This window comes from Daphnia pulicaria, chromosome 4 (assembly GCF_021234035.1).
Source record: "Daphnia pulicaria isolate SC F1-1A chromosome 4, SC_F0-13Bv2, whole genome shotgun sequence".
Classification (NCBI taxonomy): domain Eukaryota; kingdom Metazoa; phylum Arthropoda; class Branchiopoda; order Diplostraca; family Daphniidae; genus Daphnia; species Daphnia pulicaria.
The window spans coordinates 15,064,187-15,080,894 of record NC_060916.1 but is presented as its reverse complement, the minus strand read 5'-3'; the positions used below and the strand labels follow the sequence as shown (position 1 = coordinate 15,080,894).

General features: G+C 39.8%; 1 protein-coding gene and 3 long non-coding RNA genes across 4 annotated transcripts in view; 1 reads left to right on the top strand and 3 right to left on the bottom strand.

Moving 5' to 3' along the window:
• The window catches only part of LOC124338375, a 32,059-nt gene that overhangs the window by 14,419 nt on the left and 932 nt on the right, over window positions 1-16,708 (bottom strand). Inside the window, exons 3-12 of the long non-coding RNA XR_006917754.1 lie at window positions 16,388-16,462; window positions 10,555-10,690; window positions 9,948-10,451; window positions 8,236-9,867; window positions 7,490-7,607; window positions 6,808-7,007; window positions 6,466-6,731; window positions 6,227-6,325; window positions 5,905-6,103; window positions 4,637-4,711 (exon numbers count right to left, since the gene is read on the bottom strand). This is a non-coding gene — a long non-coding RNA (uncharacterized LOC124338375). The remainder of the gene's footprint in view (window positions 1-4,636; window positions 4,712-5,904; window positions 6,104-6,226; window positions 6,326-6,465; window positions 6,732-6,807; window positions 7,008-7,489; window positions 7,608-8,235; window positions 9,868-9,947; window positions 10,452-10,554; window positions 10,691-16,387; window positions 16,463-16,708) is intronic.
• On the top strand, window positions 54-16,473 carry LOC124338215. Its single transcript, XM_046792300.1, has 22 exons — window positions 54-117; window positions 192-1,244; window positions 1,311-1,551; window positions 1,645-1,710; window positions 1,772-1,834; window positions 1,904-1,945; window positions 2,025-2,087; window positions 2,157-2,219; window positions 2,288-2,350; window positions 2,416-2,448; window positions 2,520-2,573; window positions 2,638-2,700; window positions 2,771-2,854; window positions 2,926-2,988; window positions 3,056-3,133; window positions 3,216-3,278; window positions 15,096-15,155; window positions 15,230-15,304; window positions 15,381-15,443; window positions 15,515-15,556; window positions 15,621-15,776; window positions 15,835-16,473. Exons 2-22 carry the CDS (start codon window positions 1,233-1,235, stop codon window positions 16,338-16,340), a joined length of 1,953 nt encoding a protein of 650 aa, XP_046648256.1. The 5' UTR covers window positions 54-117; window positions 192-1,232; the 3' UTR covers window positions 16,341-16,473.
• Window positions 11,254-12,213, bottom strand: LOC124338421. The gene is made up of 3 exons (XR_006917817.1): window positions 11,926-12,213; window positions 11,621-11,844; window positions 11,254-11,553 (listed from the first exon to the last, which is right to left on the bottom strand). It is a non-coding gene; the product is annotated as an uncharacterized LOC124338421 (long non-coding RNA).
• LOC124338427 lies at window positions 12,285-13,910 on the bottom strand. The gene is made up of 3 exons (XR_006917823.1): window positions 13,352-13,910; window positions 12,811-12,946; window positions 12,285-12,725 (listed from the first exon to the last, which is right to left on the bottom strand). It is a non-coding gene; the product is annotated as an uncharacterized LOC124338427 (long non-coding RNA).

The window sequence follows — 16,708 nt, the reverse complement described above, 5'->3', positions numbered from 1 at the left end:
TCTTCTCGGGATAATAGCACAACAAGTTTAATTCATTCTTATTAGCATTTCTAGAAACTTCGGCAGATTTGATGGGAACGAAGGACTTTGTCAAGGAATAAGACAACAAATGAACCGGTAATGCTGATAAGAAAAATTTGAAAAAGAAAAAAATAAAATGGTTTGAACTTGAAATCTTTTTTGTTTCTCAGAGGATATATAAGTCAATTGAGGCAGGAGTCGACAAAAAACTTTAGAGTATACTCGGAAAACGTACGACATTTTAAAAGACGTCAACGTTACTCTGTATACATTGTTTGTAACCAAGGAGGAGCTACCGATCACAGCTACGTTACAGAACCTTCAAACTACGGAGAACGTTGCAATTAAGAGGATAAGAAAAATTCGGAATACAATCAACAAATTCGGATACGCCGACATCAAATCGACGCTGCCCTCGCGTTATTACGTTCAAAGAATCTCCGAATAATTCAAGCAAACGCCAAGTTCAAGTTCAAATTCCATGCTGAACATTTAGTAACAAAAGGCCAACATTTACAGTTCAATATCTAACAGCATTATGACTTTTCCAATAAAGTGATTCAAAACCCAATAAATTTCCGTTGCTCGATTCACTTTGCACCAGCCCTCGCACATCCTCATATCTTTGCTTTATCTCAAGATGTCAAAGACACTTTTAAATTTGCAAGAAACGGGAGAAACAAATTAAAAAGTTAAGTGTCCCGATTTGAGAAAATAAAAGAAACGAATCGTTTAAAAGAATTAGCAAACATAGCAAATAATTATAAGCGGAAGAAGTAGTTATTTCAACGTTGGGATTATTGATGCAGAGGCCCAAGTCCCGTTCAAGTTCCGCTAGTCAAAAAATTTGGTCGGCCAGTGTTCGCGGCGACAGTGAGAAAAACAAACACTGACCGACCGACCGAGTTGGTCTATTGTTATTTATTTCCATGAGAAAGGCCAATTGAGTTTGTTTTGTTTTGTCTATGGATTTGAATCAACATTGGGAATTTTCGGATATATATATAGTAGATCCATTAAACAAAAGACGATATACGTGTGAGCCAAGTTCACTTTCACTGAAGCGTCAAAACAATAGAGTGCGGTTACTACGTTTGTAACGGGACCCTCGACACATTACTGGTTAAAGAGTGGCTGTCCTCCTAAACTTTGGTTAGTTCAAGCGCGAATTTCAATCGGTAAACAACGACGACATTTAAGGAGCGTTAAACATGAACACCTTGGTAAGTTGACGACTTTGTAATTATTTTAACACATCATTTCTCCAACCCTATATAATTCAATGCTAGGCTTTAGCGGCCTTTCTCCTGACGTCCACCTGTGTAGCTGTAGCCACCCCCCAGTTCTTGGGTGATTGGGACTGGAATCTGTTCGCCCATTTCCCCGATTATTACACAGCTCTTTTTCCGGAATCCAAGCAGCCGGAATCGACTGATCTTATGTCGGCGGAGAATCTGTTAACCCAAGGCGTCGATCACTCTACCACGCTAGCTCTAGTGGGACTGGTAATGTGTCTTAAGGAGACAAAAGGTATAACATGGTGAAAACCCCCCCCTCGCAAACGGGAATTTATTTTTAACGCAAGGGTAAACAGCAGTAAAAATGTAATTGTTTCTACTGCAGCAATAACAAAACGATTAGAAGAGACCATGGCGGCGTCTGTTGGAAATTTGACGAAGGAGCTACTCGGTAATTATTGAATCGATAACTGTGAACCCAATTAAAAATAGTAAACAATATCTTTGTACAGAAACATCACAGCGCTTGGCGGAAACCAACGACATTGTTGCAAACTTGAAGAAGGAATTGAATGGTATGATTCGTACTAAACCAAATATTTAGTAAAAATGATTTATTAAAAAAAAAACTTGTGTTCTATCAGAAACGAGAGCCAATTTGATCAAGGAATCGAAGGAATCGACAGGTATTTTCAATTTCAATATTTTGGGAAAAAAATAACGGTAACGTAGAAAAGATAATTGATAATCCTCCGTGGTTGTTAGCTCCTTCGCAGAGTCTGAACACCAATACTACTACCATTGGGAGTTCAAGGAATGACTTGGCCGGTAATATGTTTCACTACTGACATAAATCATCAGCAGAATAATCTAAAAAATATTCTCGGGTTATTGTAGACATATCTCGTCGTGTGGACGAAACAACCACCACCGTTAGCCATTTGACGAAAAAGTTGTCAGGTAATAAAAACAAACAAGTTGTGAAAAAATGAGTGGCGATTAAAAAACAGATGTCAATTGACGTGTAGAAACATTGCAGCGCTTAGACGACACGACGGACGTTGTTGAGAATTTTAAGACTGAACTGACTGGTATTAATAATTTACAAAATGAAATAATGAGTGAAATTTTGAAATTCTTTAATACGAATCGACAGAAACGAGAGTCAACTTGACGCGGGAATTGACAGGTATTTCAAATTATTATTTCAAAATTCAAACAACATCAGTAAAAACTGAATGAAACTTTTGCGATCTTTAGCAAATTCGCGGAAACTGCAAGATGCCACCACAAGTTCAAAGAATGAACTGACAAGTAATAACTTCATAATGAGAAAAAATAGCTAAGCAGAAATCAAAATGCCTTTACCCATTGACAGTCTTCTCACGCCGCTTAAATGAAACGCATGACACCGTTGGAAATTTGTCAAAGAAATGTACAGGTATGATCTTGTTTCAAAATTAAAATTAGGCCTATAGGCTAATTGGCAACTAATCAAATACGTTTAAAAGAAATCTCGCAAAACACGTCAAAAAATGCACAGCGCTTGGTGGACACAAATGTCGTCGTAGGAAAATTAAAGAATGAATTAGCCGGTAATAATAACCAACTGTAAAAATCCAGAAATAAACTGCATGAAACAAATAAATAAAAATCTCGAATGCAGGAACTTCGCAGCGCCTGGTGGAAACAAACGTCATAGTCGTGACTTTGCAGAAGGAACTGTCCGGTATAATTATCGTTTAAAAAATGTTTTAAAGGGCACGAACGAACATTTTCTTATTCGACTTTTCCAGACACTATAAAGCAGGAATCGGCCAAAGCTCTGAGCTGTTGCACCAAGTCAAAGGCGGATTTGACCAAGGAACTGAAAGGTATAATTTACTGCTTCCGGAAATTGAAAAAAAAAAGGGACGGTGGGGAAATTAATTAAACGCTTCTCGTGTGAACTTGCAGCGACCTCACAACGTTTGGATCACACGGAGGACACGGTTATGAATTTGAAGGAGGAGATGAACGGTAACATTTTTTTGTGAAACAAACAAATGGTGGATATTTTAAAAAAGAAACTCGTGTCTTAATTATTAGAAACCGTAAAGCGTTTAACAGAAACCAACATGGCAGCAGGAAATTTAAAAGACCCAAATGGTAACACTCGGATTTCTTTTTTTGTTGTTTAAAAGAAAACCCTAAAATAATTCTTATTTTAAATAAAGAAAAACAAGCAGCGGCACTTCAACACTTTCTCGAAACTAACATCATCATTGTCAGTTCGAAGAAGGAATTGACTGGTACGTTCATTTCAAATTAAAATTATTATTACGCTGAACGGATAATAATGTTAATTCTTCGGCCATTTACCCCCAGAAATGTCGCAACGTTTGACTGCAACAAATGACGCCGTCGGATATCTGACAAAAGAGCTGCTCGGTAACATTTAAAATTATTTAAAAAAAAGGGGGGTCATTAAATCGACTTTACATTTCGTACAAATTTCAGTCACCAAGGCCAAAGTTGGAGCTTTGACTGCAGAGCTGAAAGGTTTTTATAAAATGCATATGCCTGAAAAAATTATAGCAACACCTAATGAGCAATTCTTATATGCAACAGTGAATGGAGGACTAGCGTCCAGCATAGGAAGAATGCCGAATTCATGCAGAGATTTACTGCAGATAGGACACAGACAAAGCGGATTGTATTCCGTCATGGGAGCCAAACAAGTGGAAACTCTTTACTGCGACTTTACCCAGACGCCAGGAGATGAAGGTACACATTTCGTACAAGCTTTTAATTGGTTTTACTAAATCGCCCTGACTATAAACAGATTTCCAGAGGTGGGTTGGCTTCAGTGACGTGAAATCAAAACCCACTTACTTCCACGTTTCGAGAGCCTTGCCGTACAACGAAACGATAACACCAATTCCATTCACACGAGCCATACTCAATCAGGGAGGGGCCATGAATAAAGAAACGGGAAAATTCACGGCTCCGGTGGCGGGTGTCTACTTTTTCTACTTCACTGGAACCGTATTTTTGCCCACGGCGACATCTTCAGCTTCTTCAACCAGATCGGATTTTACTATGTGCCTATTCAAAAACTCAAATTGCGTCGAGTGGCTGCTGGAGAGGCCAGACGAAATCAGCACAGGAAATCGACACGAAAGAATCGCCTTGCAATCGACCGTCAATTTGAAACAGGGCGATCAAATCTGGCTGGCCATTGGCAAGAAAAAGTCGCCAGGAGGTTACCTGGTCGGGGACGCTCTAACAAACTTCAAAGGTTTTCTAATCCAAGAAGACATTTCGCAGTCGCTACACGTCGTACCCTAATTTCGATTACCTATCGCTTATATAAAAGAAGAAAAATACACTTTTACCTGTCGTTATCAAAGATTGAAGCTGAAATTGTCCATTTAGGTCCTCCGCATGTCCAGGAGAAGAAAGTGAATCAACTGCAATGAAAAATGAAAAAAAATTAAAATCAAGAACGAAAGCTGCAAATATCAATAATAGCTTGTCAATTTTAAAATGGCTTAAATCAAAGGTTTTTTAAATTTTTTGATTCAAGAAAACATTTCCCAGTCACGCCCGGCCAAAGTCCCGTAAAATCGGTTAAAATTCCCACAGATCAAATAAATAATACAAAGCTTTAACGTGTTGCTATTAGGCTGTACAATTAACTTAAATTGACTTTCAAGTACAAAAGTTGAACAAGACACGATTGAAATCGACTCTTGTCAGAACCGTCAATTTTTTGAAGCACAACAATAACTCTTGTTACTCGAATCGAGTAGTTATTTTCTTGATGATTGTTTTAATACATTTAAAAAAATGAAATTCGTGGGCAAAAATGAAACATTGAAAAAAAAAATTAATGTTCAATCCAGTGTGGCAATTGCTGTGGGTTCTTGCTTAAGGAAATGATTTTACTCTATGCGAATTGGATCTCAATGTGGCACTCCCTGTCATTTTCAGGAAAACCCGATTAGTGGGGTGGATGACAGACAGCAGAAGTCGTTCCACCCACCCAACCCAAATTTTGCTACAGAAATTTGGGTGGTGACTGTGGTGAGTTAAGAAAAAACTCTAACAAAAACTCTAACAAATGTTTCACGATAGAGGAGAAACAACTTCAGCCATGTTTTTCTATGAAATGTTCTTTCACCTCCATATGGCATATGTTCATAACACAGCACATGTTTGCTCACATGGGCCTCCATATTAAAGCAAACTGTAGTGTTTCAAATTTTCATCTAAGTATAATAAAAGATTTTTCAAATTTAAAATACATCGATTTTGTGAAGACTGTAGCTGGAAAGGAATTTTTACTTCTTCATTTTACGTGAAAGCTTGGTGTGTACCGTGCACTGTGTTGATGTGTCAACGTGAAAAACTGTTGAAAGAAAATGGCCGCTGGTAAGCCAACACAAGGTTTAATGAATCAAACCTAGATGGCATGAAATGATAAAAAATTCAAAACAAACGTTTTTTTGAGTTTCCAAAACGCGCGAAACTAAAATATTATGGAACAGAAATTTCAGTGATAATTATAAACTTTAGTAAAATAATATCTGGCTGTCTAGCTTTGCGTAAAATGACACGAAAAAATCGCAACTACAGAAATTAATTTAAATTTTCACCTCACCCGCTTTTTTCTAATCTTCTTGTTGATGAACCGTTAACCTTGCACAATTCACACCACTGTCCCCATAAAAACAAGCTCGATAAGAACGATTGGATGATATGGTGCAATGTTTCCTGGGCCGCAAATTTATTCTGGCCGAATAAACTCGTCTCAATTCCTGCAGATTTCCCCATAAGTAGGTTCCAATTGTGATGTAAATCTGTTTAACGATATTATTCAACAAAATGTCGATGTAAAAGGTTATTGATCTCTTACTAGTCGCTTTAACGATTTGCTGCCTCATCGCACTCGCAGGTTGTATGGCTGTAAACTGTTTTTGTACCGTTATCTTGCAGGGGCCCGTTGAGAAACGACCAGTGTGTAATGACGTCAATGACTCTGATGGAGTTGCCAAAACACCAGTGGGCCCAGCGATGTCAATCTAGATGGAAATCAAAGATTCTTCAGAGTGGCTTACAGAGCTGCTGGTTAACAATCCGGGGAATTATTCAGAGACTAAATCCTCCAGATGAAATTTAATGCAAATTGTCTAATTCAACTCCTGAAAGGCTGCAAGCGTACCTATCATATCATTCTAACATACCCGCATTATTTCTTCAAAGGAGAGTTCTTCATCGATGGATATTAGCCACAGCTGTAGTTAGACACGGATGACGAATCTTGTTGCTCTGCTGGTTTTGTTTAATTCAGGCCACGTGTTTCAGAAAAAACGAAAGGAAATTCTAATCCAAACGGCAGATGCTTTGCTTGGACTGAATTGATTTTGTGAAAAGGCGCCATCAATAAGGTACGAATGATTAAGGACCACTCCAAATCATCTAGAACAGCTGCAAGAAAGAAAAGGTCAAAAGAAATCATTACTTCCTTTTGTAAGCACAATCCATTCGCTGGACTTTGAGTTACCAGAATGAAGAGAATTTTTCCTCGACGTGCGATGCGAGTCGGTCGCCCCGAAATTTGCTAGACGGAAGTTTGGCCTTGTGTTCGGTTCCGAGTTGTCGATTCCCAAAATCAGTTGGCTAATAAATTTCAATAAGTTTTATCTTTGATTGATTCTCATCGAGTCGTCAATTCCCAAGTCTTGGCAGCGTCAAAGACCAGCCCTAAATAAAGACAGAATATATGATTTTATTAGTTTTTAAAATTGAAATAGGCCCGAAAACTATTTGTGCCATTGAGCTCACAAATTAAACGTAGAATTGAAAAAAAAAGACCACTGCTGTAATGACATCACAGTGATGTCACGATTGAACTGACATTGATATAATTGAACAACTGGGATGAATGGACAGAATGGGGTAATTGCCACAAGGAAATTTTTTTTTTAATCTTTTGAAAAATGCCAACAGAACTGCAACCACTTTCAATTTTCATGCCGAGCGGGATAAATAAAAAAAATTATGAAGTAATGATTTAAAAACAAACAATTGAGTGTCATTGAATTCACAGAATTGAAAACTAAAATTAAGGTGGGATCCCTCAACATGAAATAATAATATTTAAAAAAAAGACGAGATGTTGCATGAATTGATTATTGAAAGTCACACATCTTGACATGAATAAATACTTGTACGAGGTAAATTACTTTCAATGATGTCGGATTGATGTACAATGCTTATTACATGTTTCGAATGAAGAGATTTAACAACATCCTTCCTATTCGCACAATTTTGCCATCAGACAGAATGGCACGTCCATAAGCGCTGAAAAATAAAAAAATAACAAAAAAAGTAAATTTTTAACATTAATAGCAAGGAGAGAAACGATCTAGTGGTAACTTGACTAGCACAATAGTTGAGCATCGCTGTGAGTGTTGTTATCGAATATCGAATATCGAAGCCCCAGGATTCACCATGGATCCCCAGTATCCATGACTACCGGCTATCTCGCGGATCTGAATCTAGTATGAATATTCTCCCATAAGCACATGTCATTCAAGAGGTTATCTCCGTGATACCAATCCGGTGCTGGATCCTCTTCTTCTTCTTCTTCTCTTCTTTCGGTACTCACGAAGACAACATTTGGGTAAGTCACCCGCACCCAGACCGGCCCGGACCGAATGGTGGTTTCCCATGTGAAATGGTCATCGTCTATCCATTTAAACTAGATGCGATGGGTGGCCTCATAACGACACCCATTCAACACGACACTCAACTACCCAATCAAGCGGAACTAATGAAGGAAATGCTGGTAAGTAAAGGCCCTTGGCTCAGATCAGACCGCATCACCAATAGCCTCTAATTCACCTCTCATTCTACATTTCCATCGTCCTCTGCGCTGAGGAATATTGGACCGAGCCCAATATCGACCGACGGTCCCTCAGCTACACACCAGAGTTCCCTCTCCAGCACGGGGTTAGATAATCCTGCATGTGACGCCACAGTGGCGCCAGAGCGGATGTACGAGCAACCAACAATGCTCTCCAGGGGGTTTGAACCCCTGGTCTCAAGGTGCACCTCTCCTCTACCTAATCGACACCTTATCCCATTCACCCACTCTCCCCTAGATGTTATTGACAAAGAAAATGGTTTTAATTTCAGTGGATGATCACCAGACATTGAATCTGGTGTAAATCGATCCTAGTAAAATTTTAACACACGTCGTGAAAAAAATGGCCATGATTTAATTGATTTAATGATTATGATGCAACTTTGTCGGCGATTGTCTTAGAACAAGCAACCAGGATCGCGTTTAAACTTGAAGTAGAGCGAGAAGGTTTAGGGGGAAACTTTGGGGGAAATTTGGATATCAAGATGCGTTTTCGCCTTTTCGGGTTTGCGTACATATCAATAGAAATCATTTAATTAAATTTTCCCCTTTCAAAGTTTTACCATATGCTAGTGAAGAATCAAAAGACGGCGGAACGACAACCAATGAGAGACAAGTTGCCCTAAACCTCTATTTTATTAACCTACTTTTTATTTTTTTCGACGTGAGCTTTGTTTTCATTACTCTTTTGTTATATCTCTCATCGAAAACTTATCGAATAATATTAATATTGAGTAGGCGATATCGGTGAATTTGAATGGCGAGTAGCAATAACCAATCAAAAACCAAATTCTTTTCACATTTGCGCAGGTGTTACAACGGAATAAAGACATTGCTGCCATGCCTGCCAATAATGAAATGAAACTTTGGCCGGACTAAATCAATTGCCGGACGAAGCCGCAGGTGTTACAAATGGTAAATGAAATAATCAAATCGCTGATGAAACCTATAATGCATTTAACCAAGGCTTTTTAATCTAACCTGATGGGATAAGCCAAAGTTCAACCCAAACTTGAACCCAGATTCTTTCGCTACCCCAGCATTTTGTTTCGATCAAAAGGAACGGGCCACACTTCGACAAGGAGGAACAGCAAACCAATTGGGCGAAAAAACTTAAATGTCCATGACTCAAGTTTGAATGAAGTACCGACGGCTCTACTCTCTCCGATCAACGCTGCATCTACGGGCCGGTGATCAAATTTGGATACAGCCCAGTCAGGAATTAAGATCATCTGATGTAGAATATCCACACGATAACAGAAACCACTACACCCACTTGACTGACTGACTGCTGCAGAAGGATGTCGCTCAATCGTTTCAAAAGTAACAACAGGCTACAGTGGCTGTTATAGTTTTCACACTTGTTCTTGAGGTGTGGGGGTTGGTTGTGAGGGGGTGTGGGTAAAGAGATACGAGGTTTCTTGTCACTGACTATACCACTGTTCATTCAGAGCGAACCCAAATGCACGTGACAACTCTAAGTACATGAGAAAATTTAATTTCAGCAAATTCAAGTTCAAATTTCGAAATTCTTTGAAATTGGTCAACTGCTGGGTCAACAATTTTACCTCGAATCATTTCTGTCGGGACTTGTTAGATGCCAACCTCGGGAGCATCCACAGGTCCATCCACGTTGAAGAAATCACGCAATTCAATCGAGGCGTCACGACCATTGAATTCAGAATCCACCGGTTCCTAATTGAATGAATTTAATTGATTATACATCATCAAACGTGATAAAGAGATCGATAAATGGACAGACTATTATGAAATACCATAGCTTGGAGGCACTAGAGCTGTTTGTATGATACGGAGTTCGTCGTTGGAGCCGGAAGGAGACGCTGGGACTTTTTAGCTGAATCCGGTAAAGCCCAGAGCCTTTGGCCCCGGCCGGATCGTCGGAAGAAGAATACGTTAACGGTGGCACTGGCCGATCCGGCGAGGATGATGAGCAGAATAGGGACGACGATCTAAGCTGGCGCCAGACTTTCGGATGAAGTGGGACGGTGCAACAAGTGGGTCTCGCAATGGACGCCTTCGTATAATCGTTGGGGCACTCTAACTTTGGACTTGGCCGTCACCGGTGCAGACCCCGCGATTCTGGCAAGGGCAGCGCAAAAGGAGACGGTCGAGTTCGTTCCTCAGTCGCGTCCCACGAAATTTCTCCGACAGATTGAACCAGGATCGTGCTGTCGAGGCAGGAGCAAGGATATCCGCCCGGAATAAGGACACAGAAGGGAGTGCATGAGCTGTTGAGGCAAGGATTGCTCACCGTCGTACTATTGGATCGAAATTCCCTGAAAATTGTTTGAAATGAACAAATTTATAACATGAACAATCAGCTGGATCGAATCCGGAATTCCGGAATGGATAAATTCCTACCTTTTACGGTACTGGGCGTGGCAATGTCTTTGACGAGTAAGACCATAACACCACGGCCAAACTTTTCTTGTCGCCCGAGTTCTCCTTTGCTGGTTGATATCCACAAGGGCGTGCTCAAAACTTTACCGTTTCTTACCTGAAAGAAATCAAAGGGGAAAAATCAATAATCACAAATTGAAATAAAAACTGAAAGGCTATGATAAAAAAAAGCATCAGTGCCATCAATCCAAGCCAGTTCGATTGGCCGACTAGATCCGGCTTGTGCTGTCCAACACAGTTGGCACAAAATGGGATTGACGACGATCAAAGTGGATGATTCAATAAAGAGAGACATACTGATACGAAAATAACACCTCAATCAAATCACTTCAAAGTTGACGCAAAAATATTGACAGCTGGAATACACAATTTTTTCTTGTTCCCATACTCACAGTTACACACGTCTGTTTCTTAACATGTGTCAGGAATAATACATTTGATTTAATCCAAGTCTGATTAAATGGGAAATGTATAAACGGTTAAATAAAATCGACCTCTTGGTCGATTTAATTAAAATATTTTCGGATTTCATAGTGAGTAAAACCGGTCCTGTTTTACTGGCGTTCTACAAACGAGTGATATGAAAAAAAAAAAAAAACCTCAGTGAGTAGCATTAACAAGAATGTCATGAGGAAACAGTCCCATAGTTGACCGACTAGCTCAGGAATAGTCGTACTCTGCGCTGTGTATATAAGCCTAAAGTTTCATAATCAACGCCGCCAAAAATAGTCAAAAAAGGAAGAGAGATAAATGTGTACCTTTAGACTTGGGATATACAGCCAGGCATCCATCTGCTGAAAAATTGACGAGACACCAGGCGGGATAGAGGAAAAAGGGAGTCCTCATATGTTGTGTACACCCACTACAGGGGCACACGAGAACATTTTATGAAACTGGGAGAAGATATCAGCAACTCAAGCAACATTGGTAGTTTCCCCAATACAAGAGGATGCTGTTAACCTAAATTAAAAATCAAGAAATGGTTACAAAGACAAATATACATTTACAATCAAGTAAGAAAATTTACGAGAGTGGTACAGTGGTAACTGATAAACAAAAGGAGAATTGAAGCTTGAAGGTTTCCATGTTATATTCACTGAATTGGTGCAAGTAATGCATCATTCTGAAATGTACCAGGTCCCAGGAATAAGAGTAATGAAAATTATTACCCGAACAATGAGATTCCTGCCACCAGGTTAACACCAGCACAACAAATTCTTGCATCTCATTGTTGTGATGGCTGGCTCTGGCCTTAAATTTGCACAAAGGAAAAAGGTTACGTAATGCAAACAAACAACCATGCATCAACAGGGCTGCAATAACAGGACTTACGTGATTAATGCTAGGCCTATTTTAGTCGGGAACTAGCATTTTGATTTCTCAGAATTTAGAAAAGGGTTTCAAAGATTCCACAATCATTCTATATGCATTCTTGATTTTATTTGACTGCTGTAAACAACATGGAGCACGTATAAAATAATAACTATTTTAAGAGAATAATTTATAAAGAGACACAATTTTCGTGCAGCTATCGCCAGCCAGGCAGCCACGTTTGAAAACTGAGCAGACGACGCCATTTTGCAATCAGCTATGTTTAAGATATCGATATAGTTGAAACAATTGAAAAAAATCGAAAATCAAAAAATCAAATCAAATAAAAAATAGAAAAGGATTATACTCGTTTATTTAGAAAAACAAAATTTAAAAACACGTAAGAAAATAAATCAGTTGCAAAACATTTGATGAAAAAGACCAAAGTTAAACCCAAAATAGTTTGCTGTTGTACAAAGCGATTTCGTAATCGACTGGTACAACTCGTGATTGTTGTTAATGTTAACTACGGCGCAACAAGTTGGTCTCGCAATGGGCGCCTTCGTAATAATCGTTGGGGCACTGGCAATGGACTTGGCCGTCGCCAGTGCAGACCCCAAGATTCTGGCAAGGGCAGCGCAAAAGGAGACGGTTGAGGTCGTTCCTCAGTCACGTCCCACGACAGTTCTTCACCAGATTGAACCAAGATCGTGCTGTCGAGGCAGGAGCAAGGATATCCGCCCGGAATAAGGACACAGAAGGGAGTGCATGGGCTGTTGAGGCAAGGATTGCTCACCGTCGTACTATTGGATCGATATTCCCTGAAAATTGTTTGAAATGAACAAATTTAAAACATGAACAATCAGCTGGATCGAATCCGGAATTCCGGAATGGATAAATTCTTACCTTTAGCGGTACTGGGCGTGGCAATGTCTTTGACGAGTCGGTCCATAACACCACGGTCAAACTCGTCTTGTCGCCCGAGTTCTCCTTTGCTGGTTGATATCCACAAGGGCGTGCTCAAAACTTTACCGTTTCTTACCTGAAAGAAATCAAAGGGGAAAAATCAATAATCACAATTTGAAATAAAAACTAAAAGCTATATAGAAAAAGCTATAATAAAAAAGCATCATTGCCATCGATCCAAGCCATTTCGATTGGCGGTCTAGATCCGGCCGGCTTGTGCTGTCCAACACAAATCGCACAAAATGGGATTGACGACGATCAAAGTGGATGATTCAATAAAGAGAGACATACTGATACAATAATAACACCTCAATCAAATCACTTCAAAGTTGACGCAAAAATATTGACAGCTGGAATACACAATTTTTTCTTGTTCCCATACTCACAGTTACACACGTCTGTTTCTTAACATGTGTCAGGAATAACACATTTGATTTAATCCAAGTCTGATTAAATGGGAAATGTATAAACGGTTAAACACCTGTGAGGCATAGTGCGTGACTTGACGATTGAGTAGTCTGCTAGTCTGGTCACGTGACGCCCACCAGAGATCTGATCGAAAAAGACTCGTTTAATTGAGTTTATTAATTGTTATACTAATTTTTTGAAATAAATTTGAATTGAAGAATGTGTGGTTAATTGTTTTAAACAAGATTACCCCACTTTGAAGGGTTTTCGGCCAACAGTTTTCTTTTAAAAAGGAATTGAGTGGACGATGAGGCACTTGCAAAGGTACAGGAAACGCATGCGTTTGAATATAAAGGCAAGCCAATCACCACAAAATGTATTGCGATCTTCAAATTGTGATTATCAAAGAAAACAGTCTTTCTGCAGCATCTTCCAGTAGTAATCTCTACTCAGAATAAATTGAAAATGGTCAGAGTTCGAAATCGTAACCAACCACATCCAGTCCAGAACAGGCAACGGAACAATGTTCACAACATTCCACCGTATAGAGCGCCAGTAGTGGCCCCCGTCGTCAACCGCCAGCCGGCACCGCCACAAAGACAGGATCCGCCGTATTATGACCAACCGGAAGAAGTCGAAAAGAGAATTCAACAAGAGTCGGGCGCCGCGAGTTATTGTCTTACATATTTGATCGGCCCGGAAGTAAACGATACTTTGGTATCAAAAGGAAAAGTTTCTTTCTCGGCAAGCTACGACCTTCAGGTTCAACTCGAAATCCTTAGGGTAGAAATGAAATCCAATCCATCCTTTCTCCCCAGTCGATTGTCTCCGAGTCTAGTTAAGAGAGTTGCGCGGACGAGAAACGCAGTTTATCATAACAATTGGTCGGTCATACAACGTGACAGTAAAGTGATTTTCTCCCCATTGATTGAGCTGGCAAATATCCTCGGCAAGCCCAAAGTAGCAAACGACGTGCAAGACATTCTGAATAGTATCAACGCGGGCGACAGCACCGGAGGAGTAAGTTTTGTACCTTTCAACTTTCCAGCCAGCGGATACGACCAATTGGCGGCCTTTGGACTACATCAGATAATCGAGGCTCTCATGAATAAATATGTGGCCAAAAAAGGTATTTGGAAAAATCTCAACGCCAGAAAACCCGTTGGTTCCCCACCGCCATCACTCGACGTCTATTACAACATCAAAGACATGACGGCCGACGTTGTAAACGATCCTGACTATCTAGGAATTGGCGGAAATACTCGTAACGATCGCCTCGTTCTAACGTCAGTTAAAGAATTACGGCTTGATCTAGCGCATGGACATTACGAAAGAACGTACAACGGATTTGAAAATAAACTGGCCAAAGTGATCGAGCTGCTGCCCCTGCTAGGAGCCCCGGAAGCGGCAATAGAAGTCGGACTTATTCGAGATATCCTTGTCGAATTGAAAAGATCTGGACAACAGGTGCGGCCGAATATGTTTCCGTCACTCTTTGAGACTTGCTAATATGGATAATTGCATTTTCTTTAGCCTGCAGGTGGATTCTTTTGGCCCGGGACGATCTGACCAGGTCTGATGCTTGATGATGGTTATAAATCGAGCTCAGACCATCGGTAACTAACCTCCCCCGCCAAACCTGAATCTTTCTCTCGGTAGGCTTTTTTTTTCTCCAATCGTCATATTGAATGAATTGTACATACTGTAAAATAAAATTTCATAAAATTAAAACGGAGATGAGCGGTAAAATTTTTTTTTAATGAAAACAAACGAACGGCGGGTATTTAAAAAAAAGAAACTTATGTTTGAATTATTAGAAACCGTCAAACGTTTAACCGAAACCAACATGGCAGCAGGAAATTTAAAAGACCCAAATGGTAACACTCGGATTTCTTTTTTTGTTACTTAAAAGAATACCCTTAAATAGTTGTAATTTAACAAATTTTTGAAGAAAAACAAGCAGCGGCACTTCAACACTTTCTCGAAACTAACATCATCATTGTCAGTTCGAAGAAGGAATTGACTGGTACGTTCATTTCAAATTAAAATTATTATTACGCTGAACGGATAATAATGATAATTCTTCGGCCATTTACCCCCAGAAATGTCGCAACGTTTGACTGCAACAAATGACGCCGTCGGATATCTGACAAAAGAGCTGCTCGGTAACATTTAAAATTATTTTTAAAAAAGGGGGGTCATTAAATCGACTCTACATTTCGTACACATTTCACAGTCACCAAGGCCAAAGTTGGAGCTTTGACTGCAGAGCTGAAAGGTTTTTAAAAATGTCTAACTAAACTTTAGAGCAACACCTAATGAGCAATCCTTATATGCAACAGTGAATGGAGGACTAGCGTCCAGCATAGGAAGAATGCCGAATTCATGCAGAGATTTACTGCAGATAGGACACAGACAAAGCGGATTGTATTCCGTCATGGGAGCCAAACAAGTCGAGACTCTTTACTGCGACTTTACCCAGACGCCAGGAGATGAAGGTACACATTTCGTACAAGCTTTTAATTGGTTTTACTAAATCGCCCCGACTATAAACAGATTTCCAGAGGTGGGTTGGCTTCAATGACGTGAAATCAAAACCCACTTACTTCCACGTCTCGAGAGCCTTGCCGTACAACGAGACGATAACACCAATTCCATTCACACGAGCCATACTCAACCAGGGAGGGGCCATGAATAAAGAAACGGGAAAATTCACGGCTCCGGTGGCGGGTGTCTACTTTTTCTACTTCACCGGAACCGTATTTTTGCCCACGGCGACATCTTCAGCTTCTTCAACCAGACCGGATTTTACAATGTGCCTATTCAAAAACTCAAATTGCGTCGAGTGGCTGCTGGAGAGGCCAGACGAAATCAGCACAGGGAATCGACACGAAAGAATCGCCTTGCAATCGACCGTCAATTTGAAACAGGGCGATCAAATCTGGCTGGCCATTGGCAAGAAAAAGTCGCCAGGAGGTTACCTGGTCGGGGACGCTCTAACAAACTTCAAAGGTTTTCTAATCCAAGAAGACATTTCGCAGTCCCTACACGTCGTACCCTAATTTCGATTACCTCTCGCTTATATAAAAGAAGAAAAATACACTTTTACCTGTCGTTATCAAAGATTGAAGCTGAAATTGTCCATTAAGGTCCTCCGCATGTCCAGGAGAAGAAAGTGAATCAACTGCAATGAAAGAAAAAAAATAAAATCAGTAAACGAAAGCTGCAAATATCATTAATAGCTTTTCAATTTTAAAATGGCTTAAATCAAAGGTTTTTTAAATTTTTTGATTCAAGAAAACATTTCCCAGTCGCGCCCGGCCAAAGTCCCGTAAAATAGGTTAAAATTCCCACAGATCAAATAAATAATACAAAGCTTTAACGTGTTGCTATTAGGCTGTACAATAAACTTAAATTGACTTTCAAGTAC

What these genes read in the sequence shown, in the direction of transcription:
- LOC124338215 (XM_046792300.1), top strand. An exon ending in CTTGACGCGGGAATTGACAG is followed by an intron (nt 2,449 to 2,519) that starts GTATTTCAAATT and finishes TGCGATCTTTAG; the next exon opens with CAAATTCGCGGAAACTGCAA. An exon ending in AAATTTAAAAGACCCAAATG is followed by an intron (nt 15,156 to 15,229) that starts GTAACACTCGGA and finishes AAATTTTTGAAG; the next exon opens with AAAAACAAGCAGCGGCACTT.